Source organism: Callorhinus ursinus, unplaced genomic scaffold (assembly GCF_003265705.2).
Source record: "Callorhinus ursinus isolate GAN/ISIS: 27379988/994484 unplaced genomic scaffold, GSC_fseal_2.0 scaffold4, whole genome shotgun sequence".
NCBI lineage: Eukaryota > Metazoa > Chordata > Mammalia > Carnivora > Otariidae > Callorhinus > Callorhinus ursinus.
The window spans coordinates 2,999,860-3,024,630 of NW_027397066.1; the positions used below are offsets into that span (position 1 = coordinate 2,999,860).

Below are 24,771 nucleotides of genomic sequence, written 5' to 3' on the forward strand. Positions count from 1 at the left end.
TTTACAGCAAGGGTATGGGGCTGGTGCTGTCTCTGTCCCGGGGCCTTTGACAAGAGCTGGGGTGAGGCCCCAGCTGCCTCAGGTGTGGAGGAAGGACCCTGTGGATGTCAGCTTCCCTTCAGGTCCCCAGCGGGGAGACCTCAGAGGGCTGCCTGCCTGCCTGGCTGAGGCCAAGCCCCACTTCCCAGAAGCTCCCAGGACAGGGGTCTGAGGGCCAGGACCCGCCTGGTCACAATGTATGCGGCTAAGCAGATGATGAAGGACCTGATGAAGATGCTGATCTGTCTGGCAGCCACCAGCCATGGTGCTTCTGCTCACTGAGGCAGTGCTGGGGGGACAGAACAGAGGACACAAGTCAGGGCACGCGCGGGGCAGGGAGGAGCTCCTGGGGGCGGGGCAGAGGCAGATATCGAGGGAGAGGGGAGTTTGGAGGAGGGGCAACCTGTAGCAGTGACACCAGCTGGAGACTCCGTGGGCAAATGCATGCCAAGTCGGGAGCAGACAGAACCCCGGCAGACCCTCCGCAAGACCTGAGACCTCAGATCAGTCAAGGGCATGGGGGAGCAGGGCAGAAACTGGAAGGAGTGTTCAGATCCACACCACCTGCCCAGAAGAGGAGTGACTAACTCCTCCCACGGTGGGGGGGCCACCCTTCTCCGGTGGCTCAGACCTCACGGCTTGTGCCAAAGCTCACTGTGGGCACATACTCCACAGGCAAATGCAGACACTAAGAAGCACCTGGCCCTTCCAGTGTGTGGACTCACTGAGAGTACAAACAAGCAGATGCAGAAACCTGGGAGCAGCATGCCGGGGAAGCCACACAGCGAGGGAACCCCCCGGGGGCAGGTGCTGGTGCCTGCTGCTGGCTCAGGAGCCAGCCGCCAGTGGGAAGCGCAGGAGTGGGTGCGGCCCTCTGGGCTGGGTGGGGACTCGCGGCCGACTACCTGGGATGCAGGGGCATGAGCAGCACAAGCCCCTTGCATGGTGTCGACATCAGAGTGCTGGCAATGGCTCTGGGCCACCCACAGCATCTTGAGCCAGGGGAGGCCGAGCACAGGGAACAGCAGTGCAAAGCCAGCAGCGTGGAGCTCGGCGGGGCGCCGGCAGGGGAAGCAAGCAGGACGCGTAGGCTCCGCTGTAGAGGAGCCATGAGCAGGAGAGCGCTGAAGACCAATGACCGTCCCCACACCTAGGCCATCCGGGCAAATATGGTGGAGTGGGAAACCCACCGCCAGCCACCGGTCTGCATTCAGCGCTGCCGTGCCAAGTACGGAGTTGGACTCCAGGAAGGTGTCCAGGAAGCATGCGGCCTGGTACACGCTGGGCCCAGATGGCGCCCGCCCCGCGCAGCTTGCCCGAGCAGCATGAAGGGCATGTCTAGCGCCGCCGGCAGCAGGTAGCCCAGGGACGGGTTCACCGGGAAAGCGCGCAACGCACGCGCGCCGCTCGGCTGTCTAGGCGCCGCAGAGCAGCACCAGCGCGCTGGACAGCAGCGCACGGCCCTCAGCGCCTCTCCCGGGCCCATGGCGCTAGCGGCCGGCCAGGCGCCCCGCGGAACAGAGGCGGCAGGGGCCCGCGCTCATGGTTCCGCTCCGGCCGCAGGCGGGGAAAGTGGCGCGGCGGACGGGCGCGCTCTTGGAGTCCCGGAGAGCCAGAGCCGACGTCACGGCTCGGAGCGGCGCGCGGAAAGCGGTGGCAAGCTCTGGGTCCCCGGTGGCTGGCCAAGCGCGCTGCGCTGCGGAACCGGGAGCGGTCGCTCCGCCGCACGGGTCACCTCCTGCGGCGCTGTCCAGGGTGCTGAACGTGCTCGCGGTCCCCGCGCCCGGCACCAACCTGTTTGCGGCACCGGCCGGCGGCTGAATCTAGGCGGGAGGGTGAGGAGTGCTGGAGTCACTGTGGTCTCTGCAGTCGCCTTCTCTTTTCTTCCCTCCACATGCAGCGGCTGGATGGAGCTCCACACCCTTCTGCCCCAGACCAGGACAGTCCTTACAATGGTCACACCTCCTACTCCGGAGCCTCCTGGCGGTGACTCACAGGCCGTGGGATGCTAAAAAGCTCTCTGCTTCTCCCCGGTTGTGTTTCCCCTTTCTGCGCGCCTCCCCCTCTCCTGCGCTGGCACCAAACTGGAGTGACCCAGCGGTATGGGGGAGAGCGGAAGCAGGGAAGCAGGAGACTGAGGGGCAGGGAGCTGTGCTGGATGGGCAGGGGGAGCTAGAGGAAGAAAGCACCGGGGCACCTGGATGGCAGTCCTCTTTCCCAGCCCCAGCTCAGGGCCAGGGAGTGGATCTATGTTTGTTGAACCAAGAAGGGCAGCAAGAAGTGGAAATGGGACGAGAAACGAGGGAAGGAAGGAGGTGAAGAAGGAAAAGTAAAGAGGAAAGGAAGAAGAAGGGGTAAGGGAGAGAAAAGCAAAGAGTAGGAGAGAAGGAAAGAGAGAGAGGCTGAGAGGCGTGGTTCCCTGCTTGGTGCAATATGGAACTCCCTTTGGACCTGAGCTCTGCCTCTCCAGGTGGCTCTTGGAGCCCCTTGGAAAGGGGGGTCTGTCTCTCTCTCTCCTCCTCTCCTGCCCCCTGGGCTCCTGAACCTGTAGGAATCTTCCAATCCCTTCAGTGGACAGTTGGCAGGACAAGAATGGACGGAGGCAGTTAGAAGCTGCCAGACTCCAGGAAGATTTTTTGGCACCTTCTCTTTTTGGCAGCCTCTACGTAAAAGGGGCCAGAAGGCAGACCCTCACCCCATCTTTCCCTGGCCCACTCATCCACTCTCACCCAGAGGTCCTGAAAGCCTAGCCCTCTCCCAGGGACAGAGGATGCCTAGTGGGGAGGCGGCTCGCCTTCGTGGGGGTCTCCCTGGTGCCAGTGCTAAAAGGACTGAGTGAATGCAGGTGGCTGGGGGACTAGGGGGGGACAACCTGCACTGGTCCCATCACCCCAGCCACGTGGCCTTGGGCAAGTCACCTCTTGGGTCTCCTTTTCTACTGTGTGTAACAGGGATATTAATAACTATCGGTCGCACCTTCCTTACGTGGTTGCAATTAGGATTAAACTAATAAATATACATAGAGATCTTCAAACAGTGCCTGGCACACAGTGAGTAGTCAGAGAGATGTCTGCCTTTATCATGACTCCATTTTCTAGTTGAGGACAGGGCAACTCAGATAAGTCAAGTGTCTCTTCCAAGGTCACAGAACTAGAAACCAGGGGCTCTGGGAATCAAACTTGGTCCTTCTGGCTCCCACCTGATGTCCTGTCAGCCCTCCACATGGCCTCCTACAGAGAGGCCAAGCCCAGTCTCCATCCTCCAAATGCAGTGGCTTCCTCTTTCGACCTCCCTCCCACTAAATGCTTTCAGACCCAAGAGAAAGTCTCATCAGATCAGACCTTGTCTGAAACCAGAACCGTAATGCCAAAGCCGTCCCTCCTGACTTTCTGGAGAAGAGTAGGCAGCTCTACAGCTCCAGGTGTCAGTGGACACATTGAAGGTCGCCGGGAGAGCATGGCTGCAGGGGCTCCCCCAGTCCCTCCAAGGCTCCTGAGTGGCCATCTGTGGATCGGCGGATCAGTGGAGGCATCAGATGCTTCATGGGGAGACTTCGATCCAGCCAGTGACAGCAGCTCCTGAACCCTCTGAACGTCTCCACAGAGGCAGATTCCAGGCAGGTTGCTTGGGGGGACAAGAGCATCATTCCGAGATGTGAGCACAGGAAAGCTTTGCCGGTCAGCGTTATGTAAAGACAGGCCATCTGTTCACCCACAAAGAGTTCTGGGTGCCCCGCGTGCATAGGGGACTGTGCCAGACAGACTGCAGAGACTAACAAGCTTTGATGCTCACACTTTGATGAGCAGAGAGAAGATCGGACAACATAAGATCTGAAACACAAGCGCACTAACCTCCTATAAGAAATAATGATCTTATTTTTTTTAGGATTTTACTTACTTATTTGAGAGAGAGAGTGAGTGGGGGCAGAGGGAGAGGGAGAAGGAAACAAGCAGACTCCCCGCTGAGCAGGGAGCCTGACTCAGGGCTCGATCCCACAATCCTGAGATCGTGGCCTGAGCCGAAATCAAGAGTTGGATGCTCAACCCACTGAGCCATCCAGGTGCCCCAATGATCTGATTTTTTAAGACAAATGAATTTTATCGATTATAATGAAATACTGTCACTGTGAACCAACTCATTTCCACAAACTTGCACTGGAAGTTTGTTATGTGCACTCAGGGAGCGGAAAAATATGTGTAAGGAGAGAAAAGAACAAGTATTAACTGAGTGTATTGAATTTTACTTAATTTTAAGCATATTTCATGATTGAGCTTATCTCATTTAACCATATTTATTTCCCACCACAGCCACTCGGGGATGGGTATTCCTGCCCCAATTTCTCCGACGAGGACACAGTACAGAGCACTGGGCTCTGACTCAGCAGCAGAAGCAGCCTCATGCAAGCCCAGGACTGGATTGGGGCTGGAACAACAGTCTTGGCGAGCGTGCGGAGGAAGAGGCCTTGGTCTCCAGGCTGGCAGATCCAGGAAGCCTAAGGGTGCCATGCAGAGCAGGTATTCCAGGCACGTGGGTGTGGGCATCTGTGGTCACAGCGGCAGAAGGAGCCAGCACATGTGGCTGGGGTGGGATTCGGAAGGGCTTCCAGCGGGCGTCCAGTGGCCAATGAAGAATTTGGGGGCAATGTGGCAGCATTCAACGTTACTGAGCAGGGGCCGGACCTTCTGGAGCCAGGGCTGAGCTTTGTCATTGAAATGCGCGTCCCAGAGAGAATGAGCAGGAGGGCCCTAGTGAGGGCCACAACCTTATTTTTGGAGTACTTTTTTTAACGTGCTGAAAATATTTAACATTTTAATTTCCCCCCCTAAGATTGGAAGATAAATGGATCAGACCCTGTATGCCACCCTGCAGAGGGTTTAAATTTTTCACCAGGAATGAGATTCAAAGGTAAGGATAGTAACTGGTATTCTATTGATGAGGCCACAGGTTCTCAAACCCAGGGAGAGGGGGGCAGCCCAGCCAGTGAGATCTGAGGCCTGAGGCTCGGGGGTGCGTACACAGCAAATGTGTACTTAGATCCACCAGGATGCTGCCTCCAGTCATCTGCTTTCCAGGCAAGCATCCCAAAGGAATAATGAGAAATGTCAGCAAAAGTATTTGCACACACACATGCAGGGAAGGGAAGGCGGGAACGAGAGAAGTGGACGAGTCAGCGGACAGCAGGAAGCTGGTAAATCATTACTATACCCCACAGCAGAGCAGGATGCAGACACTCACAGGCATCCGCGGGATTCCGCCTAGGGTGTGTCGTTCAGTGGAAGCCACGGGAATCACGTGGCAATCTCAGCTCTAAGCAATGCCTGGAAAAGGCTGCATACCACGCGCCAGACCACCATGGTGGTCAGCTACGGGCAGCAGGATTATGAGCGCTGGGGGTTTCTTCTGTTTCTTCACCGTTTCCGATAACTTCCGCATTTTCTGTAGGAGCATGAGTGCGTGAAAATCAGGAAACCGCTCAGGAAGAAAGATCCAGTTGAAATCCTCCATCAAAACTCTGAGCAGTGCTGTGCCTTCCCCACCTCAAGCTCTGCCTCCCACGACTGACTGGTTAGTCCGCTTTGGAGCATCTTGGTCTTGTAGAACCCTGAGCTTCCCGCCAACCTGTCCAGGAGCAGGAGGAAGGGAGCGGAGAGAGGAAAAGACAGGTGAAAATTCCTCAGGCTTGCAGAGGGGTGGCAGGTGCTAAGGCGGTGACCGTACAGGCATGCCTCCAATGCCACACTCATTGTTATCAACAAGACTTTCCAGTCCGTTCCTTAGGGAAGCACAGAGAGTCTCCAAAGCACCGGGGGCCTGGCATCCATGCATGCAGGACAGAGACAGGAGAAGCCAGAAGCTGGACGTGACCCTGGCGGGACACAGGCTGCGGCAGAGGGAGGTCCAGGGTTCCGGGACCCCCAGGTGGCTCCTGACCCAACCCAGGTCTCCCCAGAGTCAGAACAACAACCGTCAGGCCAAGAAGGGGCAAGTACGAGAAAATTGGATAATGTAGACAGGTTGGCGGGAAGCTCGAGGCTGTCGCCCGGGACAGGGACAGGCGTGAGAAAAGCTCAATGGCAGACTGTGTCAGCCAGGTTTGTCCCGAAGGCTGTGGGATGGCAGCCAAGGGCTGTGGCCGGCACGGCAGGGGCTCTTTGGATCCTTCGGTCTGGCGGCCCTGGAGGCCTTGGGAGCCTTGCCCTGTGCAGCCTGGGCTCCTGCTGCCCAGAGCTCTGGGCAGGAGAAAGCCCCACCCTCCATGAAGAACCCCTCGAGATAGAGCAAGGGACAGTCTCAGAGAGGTCCTAGAGGCAGCCTGGGGCCCCCGCCTACCTGGGCCACCTCCATTCGTCCAGCGACCCCACAGCCTTCAGACCACACCACACCCTTTGCCTGGTTTTCCCACCGAAGCACTTGAAACTCAGGGCCACCTACTCGGATGCCCTCTGCTCTCCCACCCACCCTTCCTCCAGCAAGAGGCAAAAGGATACCCCAGAGCCTCCTCCTTCGTAAAACACAGGAACACAAAGATTTCCTACGGGGCTGGCAACCCATCTCAGTGTCAACGGGTGCAACTTCGTCTTCGGACAGTGGGGGAACGCACGGGGGTAAGGAGAAGGTTTGTGGTTTGGAGCCATTTGAGCCTGGGTTCAGATCCCAGCTCTCAGCCCCTTCTGAGCAGCATGGACTTAGACTCTCTGAGCCTCAGTCTCTTCATCTGTGAAACGGGAACATGACTGCCACATTCTGAATGTTCACGTCCCCAAAATTCATATGTGGAAGCCCTAACGCTCAGTGTGATGGCCTCCAGAGGCGGGGCCTCTGGGAGGTGCTCAGGTCATGAGGGTGGAGCCTCCTCTACTGTACCATACAGTCTCCATTGTAGGAGCACTAATCCCACTCACTGGGCTCGTCTCCCAAGGCCCCGCCTCCTGAGGCCATCACACGGGTGGTAGGGTTTCCACACGTGACTTTTGGGGACATGAACGTTCAGAACTGTGTTCCCAGTTTATAGATGATGGGACTGAGACTCAGAAAGGCTCAGGCTCTACTGCTCAGAAGGGACCGAGCCGGGATCTGAGCTCAGGTGATGCGTTGCCCCAGGCCCGGGCAAAGCCCACCTTCAGCGCACACCTTCGCAGGCATCACAGGGAACCATAGCCCTGCCCCCAGCCCCCCGTCTGTTGGTAAAGGTGGCAGTGAGTGCTCACGGCAGCTCTTTCCACGCTCTTCCTGGCGATCCAGGGAGGTGAGGGTCCCATGCCCATGCTCCCTCTGCCCACACTTGTTCCCGAAGGGCCTGCACACAGTGAACAGGTGAAGGTGCAACAGAAATCTCTTTAAAACATTGCTAATGCAGGTTGCAGACAACAGAAGGGTTTTATGTTCCTTATTTTGGCACTGGAGAAATCTAGCCCCAGAGAGGCCAGGGTACTGGCCTCGGGCGACACAGCTGAAAGGGTCCCAAGCGCTGGACCCTGTGGTCCTGAGGTGGGCGTGTGGGCCCTGACACTGTTCCGTGCCTGATGGCCAGACTTGGGGAATGCTACTTGCCGCACTGTCCAAAGCTTTGCCCCCAGAAGAGAACTCAAATTCCCTGTCACTGTACATCACGCATCCACGGCTGAGCGTCACCTGAAATCCTGAATCCCACGCAACAGCCCCCGTCGGTAACTGAGTCAGGCACAGGTCACGAAACCCCAGAGCGTGATGAGTGGAGGTGTCAGCAATCAGGGCTGCAGACTCGGGGCTGCCTGTGGGGAATGACACTCGGTTCCTGCATGGACTCAGACGGAAGGAACAATGGGGTAAAGCTAATAGAAGCGCAGGACTGGTGCTTCCTAACTGTGGGTGCCCCGTTCCCTCCCCAAACCCTGTGGGCAAGAGCAGGGAGAGGTCACCAGCACATCCGGGGTTGCTTGCACTGCCGGTGAGGTGGCGGGGAGGGTGGGCCCCCCACGCAGAGGGATCATCAGTGGCCTGTTGGACCACTGCAAGCAGAAGGGCTGGCTCCTGCCCACCGGCCCTGTCACTGCCCAGCTGCCGGCGTCCAGGAGGGGCAGCTAACAGACCCCCATGCGCAGTGAGGCCAGGGTTGGAGAGGAACAAATAGGGGTCCCTCAAGCTCTTAGAGGGACTGATATCTAAGCCAAGAGCTGTACTCAGGTGGTTAGCCAGGTGAAGCCTGCAGAGCGTTCTCTGCAAAAGGGACAGTGTGCATGCAGGGAACTAAGAGGCTCCATACCTGGTAAGGACCCGGGCTTGGTTCCCCAAGTGGGGGTAGGGGGTTGGGTCCTGTGGTGGGCTCCTTGTGCTGCTGCGTGTTGCTGTGCTGGTGGGGTACAGGGGAGCCCCCGAGCTACCCCACTTGGCCCAGTGAGAAGACAGCAGGGCCCCAGCCTGGGACCCAGCAGGGAAGGAAGGTCATGAGTCCCATTTCACAGACAGAAGGACTGAGGCCAACAGTGGCCTCCTCCTTCCTAGCGTGCCTTCCTTTGGATTGTATTGACTTTGGGGCAAGTCATTTTTCACACCAAGAAGAACCCTCTTCCGACTAAAATTCCTTCCAGGAGCCCCACTTTCTGCTTCCTCGCGGATCCTAGGCTGGCCGCCTCCATGCTGAGAAGGGACCCTGAGGGGCTCGACCCCTCCTGTGAGTGCTCCTTTTCGCTGCCCCCTGCACTACACGCTCACCCTGGCCCTCGCCCCCCGCCCTTTCGACCAGCCTGGCGGGGAGGAACTCTCACAGGTGCTCCAAAGGAGAGAAAAGTGCAGGGCAGGGAGCGGGAATTCACGAGAGGGGGAGGTGGGGGCTGTGAATATACCTAGGCCAGCAAACAGATGCTGTAAGGCGTTGTTCCAACCTCCCAGTGATCAAGATTACACAGGGGAAGAGAGACACTGAGCTCTGCACCCTCAGCTGGGAACGCCGCTCCCCAGCGGGGAGGGAGGATGATGGGCGTGGTGTGCCCTGCACCTGTCTGGTCGCGGGCACTAGAACAGGAAGACCCTTCAGCATAGAGATGTAAAAGTCCGCCCCGCAGGTATTTATTTAAGGCCTATGGCACCTGACGACTGTTCATCTGGCACTTAGCACCAAGGAGGCGATCATGGGCAAGCCGAGGCGTGGGCACACGGAGGTTCAGGGTCGTGCGTCACAAAGCCTGGAGACAGTCGGTCCCCGATACACACAAAGAAATGCTTGGGGGGCCCACGAGGCAGGTCTGGATCTATGCGCATGGGAACCTGTCCAGGCTTCTTACTGAGCTAACAAAAAGGAGAAGTCGCATGAGATGGCGTAGCCCATGTTACATCGGGTCCTACTGCGAACCCGTGTATGTGTGCACACGTGGGCATGCGTGTGCTGGTAGGTGCGGGTGTGAGTGCAGGTGGGCATGGAGATGACTTGTGTGTACCCAGAGAAAACCCTGACATGACGTTCACCAAAAGGTTCAAAATCGGTTTCTCTAGGAACAGGATTTAGTCTGATTCTTAAACATTTTTTGTGATCTCCTGCCTGTTTCTTTTTACTTTTTATGACATGCGTATCCCATTTAGAAAAACAAAAAATGCTATTTTCCAGAGAATCCTCCATAAAGTCACCCTCAGAGGAGCCGAGGAAACACACATCAGCAGTTTTAGGTGTCTGTCTGTCTGTCTGTCTGGAAGAGCAGCTGAGGTCTGGGTGGTGGGGCTGGAGTACCCTCCCCCGCAGCCTCCCTCCTGGGGGCAGCCCGCCCCGGGGTCCCAGCGACTCCCCACACAGGGCGATTCTGAGGAACACATTAAAAATTCATAATTCAGCCCACACTGCGGGAGACCCTCGCGCGGGGAGCGGAGGTGGCCTCTCTGAGGAGGGGCCAGGGGGACTTCACGGGGTGCAGACGAGGAGCAGGGCACGCTCTGCAGGAAAGCAAGCGACATGGAAGGGTAAGGGGCCTCGGGGGCTCGAGGAGGAGCTACAAGTCCAGACGGTGGCCTTCCTTATGTGTTCTTGTCTACTCTGCTTAACAGATGACCCCGTAACTACATCATCTACCGTCTGCGTCTCTGTGGGTCGGAAGTTGGGCAGGGTTCATGGTCTGACGTGGCGGGGCTGCGACCCACCTGGAGCCCGGGCCCCTCAGCATCCGGGGTCACTCTCAGGCCCTTCCACGGGACCCTCCGCCTCCAGAGCTGGTTCCCATGAACAAGCCCTCGGGCAGGGGGACGGCCCTGGTCAGGTCAGGCCCATCAGGATGTCCCCTTCCTTAAAGTCAGGTTCCCGGGCTCTCCCGCATCCCAGGCGAACCGATGATCCCGGCGTGCACGCAGGGGCAGGACCTCGGGGCCATCTCCAAATGCCGCCTCTCACACCAGGGCAGCCTGCAACCCTCTCCCGGCACTGTCCTAAGCACTTAGCACAAAGTAGCAGGGCTGTGGTCAGTAGTCTCGACGTCCAGCTCTGGCCAGGCCCAGCCCTACAGCATCGACAGCTACCCTGCCTGCCACACAGGGCCGGGCCGGCCAGGCCTGCCAGAGCCCGCGGGCGGCCCGCCCAGAGGTCACCAGGGGGCATGGTCGCAAAGCAGCTGTCCTCCAGCACGGCCCAGTACCCTCGCTGCTGGCCACCTGCAGCCCCAGGAGCACGGGGCTGCCTGGAAACTTCTGGGCCGTCTCTTTGCCACCTTTCCAGTGCTGGAGGCCCTCCTGGGAGGGGCAGCTAATGTGGGAAACAGCTGGTGTAGCGGCTCAGCCGCCCTGGGCATGGCCGCTGGGGTGGCGGCCTGGCTCCGGGCTGTGGGGCTCAGCCCTGGCCCTGCTGCCTGGGATCTGGGCCAGGCCCCAGCTCTGCGATCCTGGGATGCCACGGCATGCCCTGGGCCATGCTGGATCCTGTCACTCCTTTCACAGATGAGAAACTGGGGCCCCGAGGGCTCTAGGCTTCCCGTGCATTTCTCACTCAGTCCTCACGTCTACCCTGGAAGGTACCCCTGGAAGGAGAGGGGTAGCATCTGCTTCCAAAGCTAGGGAAGCCGAGCCTCCACTAAAGAGCCGGCTGCCAAGGCCACAGCCGAGTTGGGACGAGCTTCTGGGTCCCTGTCACATTCATTCCACACGCGTGTCCTCGGCACCGGCTCTGAGCTGGCCCTGGCTGGGCCTGGGGGCACGGACGCAGATGCGCCCCGGTCCCTGACCTCCGCAGCCCACGGCAGTGACGTGGGCACCGTGGGGAGATGCTGGAGGGCCGGGACAAGCCCCTCGACCAGCGGCAGCTCTGCCTAGAAGGAGGATTTTGTTGGACGCTTGGGAATCTCTCCGCCAGGTCAGGGGGTGAGGAGGCCCCCCGGCCTCACACATCCTATTGCCTGTAGGCCACACGCGGACCACGCCCTGGCAGTTTCCTGGGGACCCCGGGGATCCGCCTCTTCTCACACCCCCGCCGGTGTGGACCTGCCAGGGGTCTGTTTGGTGGGGGCTTGACTCTGACGGGTCGCACTGCTTGGTTTCCCACGCCCCCAACCTCCCTCGCCCCCCTGCAGGGATCCTCCTCAGTCATGCTCACTGGGGTGGCTCCCCCTCCTCCTGCTCAGCACAGATGCAGGGTCTGTCTATCTCCTTGGACATCGGCCTTCACTTGGATACCTCCAGGAATGAGGAGCTCACTTACTTGCAAGTTCACCCGTCCCCTACTCTAATGTTTTGGACATTCTTCCTCTTAACCTCAGGTCTTCTCACAGACTGTTCCCTCTGGCCGGAGTATTGTCCCCACTCCACCCCGTGTCCACTGCTCACACTGGCTCTGACCCTCCTTCAGGTCTTCCTCTAGGAAATCTCAAACCCTTCTTCAGTCTGGGGACCTGTCCTCCAGGGACCCCAATAGTCCCATGCCCTGTTATGTCACCACTACGTACTGTGAGTTACCTGCTCACATTCGGGGCACCCCTCTAAACTCTGGGGGCAAGGGACTACATCGTGGCACCACCATGCCCCCATGCCAGGCCTTAAGCTAACCCCCGAAGTCCCCATTACTAATTCACATGCTTCCCGAGAGAACCACACAGAAAGTCATTATTTTCACTCGGAAGAGAGCCAGCTTCGCTGGCTGTACACTCGCATCCCCTCCCCAGAGGAATGGGCATCGGTAAGCCAGGGGCTAAGCAGACGTTGGCCACCAGCAGTGCTGTCCTCCCGGTCGGTGTACTGAACAATCATTTATCGGCCCAGTTTTACAGATAGGGGACTTGAGTCTCAGGTTTTTAGTTGATAATGAAAATCAAGACAGCGATCAGGATTTGGCTCAGCTAAATGGGACAGAAAACCCAAATGAGCAGAGAGATAACGCAGAAGTTTTGTTTCTCCTGTAGGAAAGTCCAGAGCAGGGACATCCAGGGCAGAGGCAATGGGCAGTCACATGATCATCCAGGACCCTAGCTCTGTTCTTTTGTTCTGCCCTCTTACAGAGTGGCTTACATCTTCAAGGTCACCTCCTGGTCCAAAACTGCTGTGGGAGCTCCAGCCATCACATCCAAATTTCAGGCAGAAAGGAGAAGGAAGGGGAAGGGAGGGAGAAAGGGTATATACAAATAGCCCAACCCCTTTGAACATTTCATGGTAGCCCATTCAGCCGCTCCCATCACCTCTCTTTGACCACGCTGGGTTACAAGGGAAGCTGGGACACGGAGTCTTTCAATGAGCGCAGTGCCACTGTGCTGATCGCTTCCCGTTTTGCTCTCAGCCTCATTCCTGCTCCATGTGATGGGGACATGTCTCAGGCTCCCAGGCCAGGTGGCCTTCATTTAGGGTCCGGCGGTGGGGGATGTGGCTGGGGGAGAAGAGAAGCGGACTCTCTGCTCTTTCCAGGTTCACACAGCCTCTCTAGACACTTGTGGTAACAGAAGTGACAGCCTCGGTGGTGGTCCCAGCTGGCCGCGGCCGCAGAACTCCGCCCGCAGGCACGGACATGGGCTCGGCCCACCGGCGTGGGAAGCCCTGATCTCGGGGCATCACCCTCCTATCACTTGCTGCTCCAGCCTTTCCAACACTCCGTGACCAGCACCTTGTATTAAATCCCCTCCGAAGTCCCTGAATGGGTTTCTGTTTTCCAGACCAACAGTGGCATGGGATGAAATCGGGTTGTATCAGAAAGAAATCAGGGGAGCAGGCAACGAATGGACAGCTCAAAGTCTCCCCTAGCCCCACTGGGGAAACAAAGGCCCCAGGCCCACCTCCCTGCAGTCCCCAATTCTGGCCTCCCCTCGTATTAGGACGGGAGGCTGCACTTTGCATTTAGCTTTGCTCAATTTATGGCTGAACCTAAAACATGCAATTTCCCTACCATTGCAATCTCTGGTGTTCTGTGCACTCACAGAATGTCAGGCCGCTGCCCCTGGTCATGAAAAATGAGACTAGAAAAAGAAAGGCTTTCCCCATGTCCATCAGCTCGGTGGCTCGGGCATGGGAATGTCGTCCCCGGAGTGAATTGACCAAGAATAGAGAAGTTAATTTCTTCAAAAAAGATGCCAGCTCTGTGTCATCAGGCTCTGGGTTACAAATAGATTTTGAACATACTACAAGAAAACTCTACCTTCCTAGAAGATATCTCTGATTGCCTGTAGATCCTTGGAAACTTGACGGCCAGCCCAGCCTGACATTATTGCTCGGATGCTCCCAGGAGTAACCCCTGCCCTCTCATCGGTCAGGCCGCACCTGCGCGAGTAAAGCTCTCCGTCTTGTTGCCCATCGAGGGATGGGGCTCAGCCCTTGGTAAGTGCACTTCTAGGTTCTTCCGCTACCTCTAGGGGCCGAAAACCGGCCACTCGGCCACTGAATCCATGACACGTTTGGACTGAGATGTGTAGGCACCATGCTGGACTGGGGAGGGGGGACACCAGGGCGCAGTTGACCAGGGCCCCTGTCCCAATAGGATGAACATTCTGATGGGGTAAGTGTGAAATAGCAGACAAGCAAGAACCAGGGTGCAGAATGAGCAGGCCACCAGTCACACCTGCAGTCCATGTGACCTGGAACCTCTTTGCCTTTGCTTCTTCATCCGCAAAGCAGCTGTGATGGCGGCAGCAGCTGTGGGCGTGGCCAGCATCTCCCAGGAGAGAGCGTGGCTCGGAGGCCCCTGGGGACCTCACAGGCTCATCCACAGTGGGCTGAAGGTGCCTCCCAGGAAGCTCAGGCCAGAGGCTGAAGCCGCTGACCAGGGTCCCCCACGGAGGCGCCTGGCAGAGAGACTGTGCAGGAGTGTGGGTGGGGACGCCGGCCAGACTCAGCCCCAGGAGAGCGCAGACAGAGCCCAGCTGGGACCCAGTCCTCCCGCTCCTGGCCGCAACGCCCTACAGGGCCCCTCATCATTGTCCCCCAGCCACCTCCCCCTGCCAGGTGGTGCAGGACAAGAGAGAGGCCGAGTAGGAGGAAATTGCTGGGAAATTAGGGAATGGCTGCCCCAGAGCTGCATCTGAAAACTCCAGGTGCCTTCCCGTGCCCTGGGCCTCCCCCTACATGTGCTGTGGCCGTGGCCTCCTGCTTCCAAAGGCGCAGCATGCCACGTGTGGAGGAGCTGCTTGCCAACGATGGGCCCGGGCCCGTGCCACCTTCAGAACCAGGAGCGCTCTGTCCTCGAGTGCCAGGAGGAACAGCTGGGGACCCTTTCCAGAAGGATCCGTTCAGTCGCTTACCCTGCCGTTCAACGCCCTGTGCTGGGTCCCCAGGGCAAGGCAGGGCGCAGGAAGGGCACAGACTTGGTGCTCCCCTGTCCAGCGGTGGGGCTTGGGCACCTGTCCCATGGGGCTGTCGATTGGACAGAATGACAAAATCCCCATTCCAACGGGGTGTGCTTACCGTCTGGGCCTGCACATCAGCCGTGCTCAACACGCTTGCAGAGTACAGCTGAGTCTGAGATGAGCAGGTGGTCCTACAGGAGGTCTGGGGGGCAGAAGCCAGGGGAAGGGGGTGTCGCGAGGTCTGGCTGGAAGACAAGGTCCCGAGGCAGGGGGCAGACCACCTGACTCTCCTCCCTGGGTGGTGAGCTGGCAAACCTGCTCCCAGGAAAGCCAAGAATGAAGAACGCTGACCTGTAGCCCTTGCCAACTTCCGTGGTGCAAATACGCCTCTCTTGGCTGATTCCAAGCTGTGGACCATTTACCAACTTCTCCCCACATTCCTGAGTACTTAACAGTCTGCTCTCCGGAAGATAAAGGCCACGCCCCAGCAGCTCCCCCGCCCAGCCATTTGTCCAGACCGTTCCTCCACCTGACCCCCCAACTCTGTGACATGCAGCCCTCATGAGTCCTCAGCAGCCAGTCTCCTAGCTGCTTCCAGAAGGCTTTTCCAAACCATGAAATGTCCCAGATTCCTTGAGGGGCCCCTGTCACCAGAGGGCCTGGGACCCCTGCCCCGGGGCAGGACCCCTCCCAAGAGGAGACTCCTATTTTCCTTGTGTCCCTCCTGGATCCAAGGGAAGGAGGAGACACACCTGCACCGAGGCCCCCCCACGCTGTCCCAGGCCCCAGGCTGGACACTTGCACTTGGAGCCCATTTCACAGGTGAGGAAGTAGAGGCTCCCAGGAGTGAAGGGTCTCCACTTGGGCTTGATGGCAGAGCCAAGGTCCCAGCTGCCAGCCCACGGGCTCAGCCAACCCGCCATCCGACCCTGCCTCCCTGCTAGTCAGCTACCTCCGCTCTGGGCTGCTCGGTCTCGGCAGCCACCTAGGTTCCCACTCTCCCGCTGCTGCCCCTGCCCTGAGGAGGGTCCCCAGGCAGCCAAAGCCCCCGTGTCCACCCATGGGCCAGAGCCCGCCGGGGGCAGCCCTGCTGAGCCACCTGCTCCCAGCCATGTCTGTGATGACCAAACCCTTGGATGGCTTCTGGAGGCCCTCCGAGCCGAGGGTCACCTTCCCTGACTCGGTGTCCAGGGAGAAGAGGGACCCACAGCACGGACGCTCATTGGACACATCGATCGGGGCTTGCGGACTTTAGTTCTCCCTCGAGAGCTGCGAAGTCCCTTGAGAGCTGAGAAGCAGTGCTGGTGCGTGAGTGACCTGTTTGAAAAGGACCCACCTGTCTCATGTGTCACAAAGAGACAGGGCTCAGGGGGAGCAGGGAGGACCACAGCGAGGTGAGAGTGGGCAGCTGGGCCTTGTGGGTGGGCACGGCCCTGGTGAGAGGTCGGGAGGCTGGATGCCAGGCATCTGGGAGCAGAACCGGATGCCCAGCCTCAACCTCCAACCTTCTTTTTGCCTGGCTACTGCTGGGTCTCCTTTTAGGCCTCACATCCTGGCCCCCAAATCCATGGGAGCCCTGTTGCAGCCGCCCCCCACCCCGCACATTTCCTCCTCCCGCCGGCCTCTGCCTGAATGTGCTGCGGGCCGGACTATTTGCAAGGGCAGGTTTGCTGCAGTCTGCACCATAAAGCGGTGCTCCCAGAGGGCGGTGCTCCCGGCGGGCAGGGGCCACGCTTGCTTCCCCGGTCCCGGGAACCCAGCGGAGCTGGGCTAGGGCTGGCACTGAGTTCAAACTGTGGAAACTGCCCGTTGCTTCTGTGCAGAAAGGGACAGGTCATCTTGGAGGACCTCCGCTTGGCCATTTAAGAGTTCCCCCGAACAGCTTTCAGTAGCTTGTTTTTTAATTGCAACATAATTAATGAACAGTGTTATGTTCGTTTCCAGTGGACAATATGGTGACTCAGTTCTGTACATCACCTCGGGCTCATCACCAGCGTGCTCCCTAATCCCCATCACCTCTTTCAACTACCGCCCCACACACCGCCTCTCTGGTGACCATCTGTTTGCTCTCTTTAGTTAAGAGTCTGTTTTTTGGTTTGTCTCATTTTTTCTTTGTTCATCTGTTTTATTTCTTTAGATTCCACAGATGAGTGGAATCATATGGTCTTTCTTCCTCTGATTTATTTCACTTAACATAATACCCTCTAGTTCTACCCATGTCATTGCTTATGGCAAGATTTCATTCTTTCTGATGGCTGAGTAATATCCCATTGTATATATTTACACCACATGTTCTTTATCCATTCATCTGTGGATGGACACTTGGGCTGCTTCCATGTCTTGGTTATTGTAGATAATACTGCTATAAACATAAGGGTGCATATTGTCTTTTCAAATTAGTGTTTTTATGTTCTTTGCATAAATACCCAGTAGTAGAATTTCTGGGTCATAGGGTAGATCTATTTTCAACTTTTTGCGGCACCTCCATACTGTTTTCCAGAGTGGCTGCACAAGGGTGCACTCCCACCAACAGTGTAGGAGGGTTCCCCTTTCTCCACATCCCCGCCAACATCTGTCGTTTCCTGACTTGTTGATTTTAGCCATTCTGACAGGTGTGAGGTCATATCTCATTGTGGCTTTGATTTGCATTTCCCTGATGATGAGTGATGTTGAGCATCTTTTCATGTGTCTGTTGGCTGTCTGATGTCTTCTTTGGAGAAATGTCTGTTCAGTGTCTTCTGTCCACTTTTTAATTTGTTAAAAAATGATTATTTGTTTTGGGGCTGTCGAGTTGTATCAGTTCTTTATATATTTTGGATACTAACTCTTTCCGGATATGTCTTTTGCGAATATCTTCTCCCATTCAGTAGGTTGTCTTTTTGTTTTGTTGATTATTTCCTTTGCTGTGCAGAAGCTTTTATTTTGATAAAATCCCAATACTGTGAATAGAGACAGAGACCACGTACCTTGCCAGTGGCCCACCCCACAGGCAGTGCCACACTGGGGTTGGAACCCATCCATATGGTGAGAGCACATAGCCAGTCCTCCTGTCTGGCTCACCTCCTCCTTGTATCCACCTGACACAGTTCTCAAACATCTGGTTTGCCGCAAAGCATTGTTCTCAATTCCTCTAACAGCTCACGGGGACAGGGATGCTCTGAGCCATCTCATGGGCTAGTCCTTGGTGCTGCCTAGCCCCAAGCCCCCTGTGTCCTTGAGCAAGCCACTCACCTCTGGGTGGGGATGTGAGCTGGGCTGGACTCCCCTGTCCTGCCTGCCCAGCCTCCAGCCCATGGTTCGGGCCAGACTTTACCTGGGGTCTCAGACTCACCATTGGCCACTACCTTGATGAGGTATGGGTCAGGGACCTCCCCTTCCCTGCCTGGCAGAGGGGACACACAAGACCCAAGCCAGGTTACCCATTGCTCTCTCCCAGGACGGTACTTCTGGATCTACTGAGCACAGTGCACTCATGGTGAAACTGTCCCAGAAGTCACACTGAGTTACTCCCACCTCCCCGGGCTCTACTCTGGCCCCACCCTCCCACCCTCTTCAAAGTCTGGATCCTTAGCCTCTCCCTGGCTTCTGTTAATGGCTTGATATGCTTCCAGCACATTCTTCTTTGGCTTAAATTATCCAGAGCAGGTCCCATTATTCCTAAATGAAGAACTCTGATGGACCCACAGGGGCTAAGCGCCTCTTTGGACCTCAATTCCAGGTAATCCCCCTGCTCAAGAATGTCCGGTGGCTCCCCAGTCTACAGATAAGACCCGGTTCCTCAACTCGTCAGCCTGGGATTCCAGGCCCCACCCGACTGTTCAAGCCTCATCCCCCATAGTGCATCTCTACACACCCTGACTACACAGACTTGCCTCTTTCCTGTTCTCAGCTCGAAACTCCTCTGTCAGGACCTTGCAAATTCAGTCCGCCTGCAGAGATCGTACTGTCTTAACCAGCATCCAGGGAGAGTGGGACCAGGGGCAAGAGGCTGGTGAGTCTAAACAAAGCATAAGAGCTAGGACTTGGCCCCAGGCAGCTGGGTTCCAAAACCTGTGCCACTAACCTTAAATGACTCCCATGAACCAGGGAGCCATGGGAACCAGGAAGCAGTAGAGCTAGCGCAGAAGGGGAGCAAAGGGAGTTGCAGAAACTTGCAGTGAAGCAGGGGCAACCTAGCCAGGTTGGAGTTGTAGGTAGAAGGCCCTAGGGAAGAGGCTTAAAAAGGACCAATAGATAACATGTTGCACTTGGCCACAACGAAGGGAGTTTAGAGATAAGTTAGTGATAAGTACATGAAAAACCAAGCAAATGAAAAACGCAAGGCAAGTGCCAACTCCAGGCAAGTGAGAAGGCTGGAAAGACAATATAATCATGGTCTATTGCGTGTCCATAGGTCAGGGGCATACACTAGGTCATCACACCCACCACACTGAACACTGACTAAATCAAAACTGTGCTGCAACTTCTGGGAGAGGGCATGGAGGGGAAGCAAAGGAAGGAAAATCCCCCTCTTCCATAGGAGGAAGTCAGGAGTAGTGTCTACAGTTAGGAAACTGAGAAATAGCAGCACTTTTCAAGTGGGGGAAGGAAGATGCCATGGCAGACACACAGCAAATTTTGCCAATACCCAGCAAGGCTGAACATTTTGTGAGATTTTTACCTAGCTAAGCACCACTATTTTCCATAAACAGGGTATTTGGTCTTCCCCGTTTGGATCCCATGGAGCCCCAAGAGGGAAGATGAGTCCTAAGGTTTGCCAGACTAAAGGCAATAAAGAACTGGACAATCTGAGCCATGAGGATGTCTTTTCTGGGGCCTCTGGAACATTCTTCCCAGCATCCAGAGAGCCATACCCAAGGGTGTGGACACCTGGGAACCATGGCAGGGTATGGCCCTGAGAAGTTGGGTCTAGACCTGCTCCCTGATGACCCCAGTCTCAGGAGCAGACCTGAGAATTGGCCCCTCCCACAAACCGAGGCCCTGGCTCATCCCACCTGTCCGGGTTTTCCCCTAGCAGGAGGAGACAGGTGGCAAGCTCAGAAGAGGTTCCCAGCTCCTGCACCCCATGCTGGGTGGAGGGTGTGGGTGATGCAGCATGCATGGGGGATGAAAGAGAGGTTTGCAGGTGGGCAGACCCGGGTCCTGCCCTGGCCCTGCTGGGTGCTGCAGTGGGCCCCAGGCAGTACCGCGTCTTTCTGAGCTTCTGCTTTCCCTGCTGTGTTAGGGGTGCCCCCCAGGAAGCCAAAGAGGACTGGAAGGGCTCACATGAGTAAAGCCCAAGCCAGTCACATGGGGAGCACACAGGCTTCACATCTCTGCATCTTGCGTCCATCATGTTTCTGAGCTTGGCGTCCGGAAGAACTTGGCAAATGTCTGATAAGTGAATGAATTAATGAGTGGACAGGTGAGTGAATGAATGAAGGGCTAGAACCAGGCAGCCAGGCTCCTGGTCCAGGAGTCTCGATGGCATCTTTGCTGCTACCTCCAAAAGACCCTCCAAGTAGCTTTCACTTCTTTGATTGTGGAATTCTGTAATTTGAACAAGAGCCATTCTTCAGAAATCGCCAGGAGGAAGACAGTGCTCCCTGGCTCTCAGCATTTCCCTTGCACTGTACAGCTGATTGCACCCGGCTAACCCCAATCTGAGAAATGTGGGAAGATGGAATGAATTGTCAATGTTCTGTATGCATCATCCGAGACCCCAGACTGGAACTTAGCAAAGCTTGCAAAGGCCCCAACCCCACCAGCACTGAGCACCACATCCTGCCCCGCTGTGGCGGTCCCCACCCTCCTCTCTGCTCAAGGCCAGGAGGCTGCTGAGGATGCACCCCGGCCCTGCGGGTCTCCCAGCCAGCTGTGAGCACAGAATGTGCTTCTGCTGCATGGCCCGGGACCCCGCGCCCCCCGCCTGCCGTTGGAGGGGTCTTTGCTGGTGGTGCAGCCTCATTCCACTTGACCACCAAACTCCCTGCTTCTCTTCTGTGTCCATGTTTTCCACAACTAGGTCTGTCACTACACTCTTCAGAAAATATGGAGTTTTCAGGGCTGGCTGGCTGCCTGCCTGTCCCTTCTCCTTCGGGCCCACGACCGCGCTGTCCACACGGAACTCGCTCAGATTTTCCCGCTCGCCCTGTTCTTGCTCTCATCTTTACCTTCTCATAACCTACTAGTTTTACCAGGTATCCAAATTCTGTCAAACTCAGGTTGAAGAACTGCACAGACAATCTTGTCTCCTTCTGTCCTGGTATCTTGGTGCCCATCCGCTGCTGAGAGACTCCTTGAGAGATTAACTAGGGCTTATCTTTCCTTTTCTCCTTCTTTCCTTTTCATTTTTTTATTTCTTCTTTACAAGCTGCTCTTACAGTGAGTGGCCAGTGACTTGCTTAGAGTCGTACTGGCAATCAAACCCCTGAACTTTGTCTTATCAGAGCACACAGTGGGTCTCACTCTCCTGGGGGCCGGGCGGGGCAGGCGTCTGCACAGTCACCCGGGTCCCTGGGCCTGGGGATGCGTGTGTCAACATCCAGCCGGTGGAGAGAGAGAGAAGGATAAAGCACAGCTCTTCCCAGCTGCTCAGGCCCGACTTCCTGGAGCTCCCTGGTGCAAAGAGCAAGGAAGGCACAGTCGGGCGGGTGCGGCTTGCAGACCCAGCTCTGCCGTTGTGAGTCACTCCCTCAGCTTCCCTGAGCCTTGGTTTTCTGAGTGTTCTTCAGGAAAGACTGCAGACCCTAAGGAGTGATGGGCACAGAGAGTGTGAGGTGTGGTCAGGTGCGCCTGAGTGCCACGTGGGCATGGAGACAGGAGGGAGCGGGGAGAGAAGGAGAGGAGAGGTTGGAGGGGGAGGAGGGGACGGAGGAGTTGTGAGGGGTGGAGCAGCAGGCAAGAGCTCCCTCTGGAAAGCTCCGGAAGGGGAAGCTCGGAAGCTAGGCCAGTCTCAGAAGCCCCCCTGCAGGCTGCCAGGGGGGAAGGAGAGGGAGCCGGCAGGTAGGGAGTTTTCGGGAAGGGAACAGCTCCTGGCGTTGGGCACCTGGCTGAGGGCAGGCAAGGGAGAAGGGGCAGCTGCGCAGGGGCGAGCGCCCGGGCCGCTGGGCCTCCATCTGCTGGCCGCGCGGGCCGTTCCCCACCGGCTCCCAGGCACGACAGCACTAGCAGTGGGGTGGCGGGAGCCCACAGGTGCCCAAACCTCCCTCCCCCGGTCCAAGGAGCCCAAGGCTTCAGAGCAAGGGACAAAGCCGATTGCTGTGTCCTGTCCACCCACTGCCTGGCCCTGGACTCAGCGTAGCTCCAGGAGATGTGCAGCAAGTCAGGTTGAGCAAGACTGAGGCAGGGACCCCTAAGAATCAGAAAGCCCCCGAGACATCCTAAAGAGGAAGGAGCTTGGAACCTGACACCATAGGCTGTTCCTGAACCCCCAGGCCCACTCCTGAGCTGCCCATGTGTGCATCTGGTTAAATAGCATGCCGGGACTGAGGACTCCGCTGAGTGGAGACCACCTCCCCGGACCCAGACTGGCCACTGGGTGGTGCACACAGGACAAGGCACGTCCAAGACTGGAAATGGAGCCGATGTTAAAGATGTTAAACCTCGACCCAAGGAGGCTGCTGGAAACCGTGGGGAAACTGTGGGTTGGACCCAGCTGGATCCATCTCCCATTACCACAAAAATATGGACATCCTCCACAGTATTTAAATAAGACAGGATAGGGCGCCTGGGTGGCTCAGTTGGTCGAGCGACTGCCTTCGGCTCAGGTCGTGGTCCTGGGGTCCCGGGATCGAGTCCCACATCGGGCTCCCTGCTCGGCGGGGAGTCTGCTTCTCCCTCTGACCCTCTTCCCTCTCGTGCTCTCTATCTCTCATTCTCTCTCTCAAATAAATAAATAAAATCTTTAAAAATAAATAAATAAATAAGACAGAATATTCTAAATGTCCAGGATACAATCCAGAAGTACTTGGCATACGAAGAACCAGGAAAACTTCAACTTGCTTGGGAGAAGACCACCAACAGACAGGAATGCCAAGATGACTGACATCAGCACTGTCTGACGAAAACCTGAAAGCAGGATCATAAAAATAACCCAGGAAGAAAGCGTGAACAGAACTAAAATGAAAGAAAAAGGTAAAAAGAAAAAAAATATCTCAGCAAAGGAACACAGGATGTAAAGAAAAACCAAAGGAAAAACATAAGGCTGAAAAACACAAGAGTCAAAATTTAAAACTCATCATAGGGGCTCGATTGGCCAGAGAGAAAAAACAGAAGAAGCTAGTGAATTTGAAGATAGAGCAACAGAAATCATCCAGTATGAATAAAAGGGAACAAAAGAGGTTAAAAAATGATCACAGAATCCAACACCCTTTCATGAGAAAAACACTACCACTTCCCTCCCTGTGTGCGCCCCTGCTTTCTCTCTTGCATGAGCATGCTCTTTTTTTCTGTCTCTAAAATAAATAAATCTTTAAAAAAAATAAAAAGAAAAAAGAAAGAGGTGAACAACGCTTTGGAGACTTGGGAAACAGCAGAAGGTCTAAGGGTTGTGTCACCGGCGTCACGGGAGAGGGGCTGGTGGGCGTCTGGAGGAACAGTAGCTGACAACTCGCCCCATTGGGCAAAGGACACCCACGTGAAACAAGGCACATGTCCTCCACTGGGCGAATGGAAAACAAACCAGGCCACGTCCCCCGACACTGCCCCCCAGTGACGAACAGGGACGGTCCCAAGGGCCTCGTGCTGCCCGAAGAAGCCGCCCTCCGCGGCCCACTTTCTTCTCGGGCGACCTTCACTGGAGCTGCTTTGAAGACTTTGTCATGTCTCATTCCACTCACGCGACGTCCTGGGAGGAGAGAACCACAGTCGTGGTGGCGGGGGCGTGAGCGCTGTGGACAGGGGCCCCTGCGCCGCCCGAAGGGGCTCTCTGGGGGGCGGGCTGGGGCGCTCACACAAATCTACATGCGTGTTAAAACCCACACACCCCGTGCCCAGAAAGCACGTGGCCTTTGTGAGAATTTAAAAAACAAAACATACAAACTTAAAAACAAAACTTCTGTAACAACCTGGGCTCAGAGGAGAGGCATCGTGGGGACCCTGGATCAAGAAAAGGTAGGAGGTCCTCCCTGTCAGCATTTTGTTCCAGGAAACATCATTTACACACGCACAGGACTGCGCGGTTCCATAAGCCTGGCCTCTGCACCCACAGGGTCAGGTGCTGCCCATCAGCTCCCGGAGCGCAGAGGCTCTGACGCGTGGCCACACGCGTGCACACACACGCACACTCACGCGTGCACACACACGCACACTCACGCGTGCCTGCACCGTCTCGGCTGCTGGGACCAACGTCACTTTTGGTGCAGTAGCTGCAGAGGGCTTTGCCCGGGGTCGGGGCGGGGGGGCGAGGGAGTGCTGGGCTGGGTTGGCGGGGGGAGCAGGATCTCCAAGCACACTCCAGTCCCTCGCGCATGAAGCCGGCCCCCGACCCCACGGCCACAGGCTCTCTGCATGCTTGTTTCCTCAGCTCTAAAACTGGGAACAGAACATCAGGGCAGAAATAGGAGTTGTCCCGACTGCAGCACCCGGAGGACAAGTATCAAGCCTCAGTGCCCGTCCCGCTGTGTACCCTCACGCTCCCCAGGGGCGGCTGGAAGCCCCGTCCCTGCCCCCTGGCGTGCGTGTCTGCAGAAAGCTGTGGGTCTGGCCTGGAGATGAGCCGCGTCCTGGTTCCCCTGCAGTGGGTTCTCTCCTCGCGGTCTGCAGATGAGGCAGCATCTTGCAGAGGACCGCGTCCAAGAGTCAGCGGGGGGTGGGGCCGCCTGGGTCTCGCACCCCCCCGACCGCCTGGAGAATGAAGCCCATCCCCGGGGCAGCCACGTAGACGGAACCGAGCAGGGGTGAGTGGCAGGCAGATAGAGGCCCGCCCAAATGTTTTCCACATTAGGGGCTGACGCTGGTTCAGCCCCCGCCTCCCGCTTGTGCTCCCCCAAACACGCCTTCCCCAGTGCTGACCTTGCCCCTCCCTGGAGGCCTCGGCCTCGCC

General features: G+C 56.8%; 1 protein-coding gene across 1 annotated transcript; it reads right to left on the bottom strand.

Moving 5' to 3' along the window:
- Positions 1–940: 940 nt before the first annotated feature.
- Positions 941–6,384, bottom strand: GPR78 (G protein-coupled receptor 78). Its single transcript, XM_025887486.1, is given in 10 exon segments — positions 941–979; positions 981–1,101; positions 1,103–1,165; positions 1,167–1,187; positions 1,189–1,352; positions 1,355–1,439; positions 1,441–1,529; positions 1,626–1,862; positions 5,383–5,475; positions 6,370–6,384. Coding segments are annotated over 10 exon segments (927 nt in total).
- Between the last annotated feature and the right edge of the window lie 18,387 nt (positions 6,385–24,771).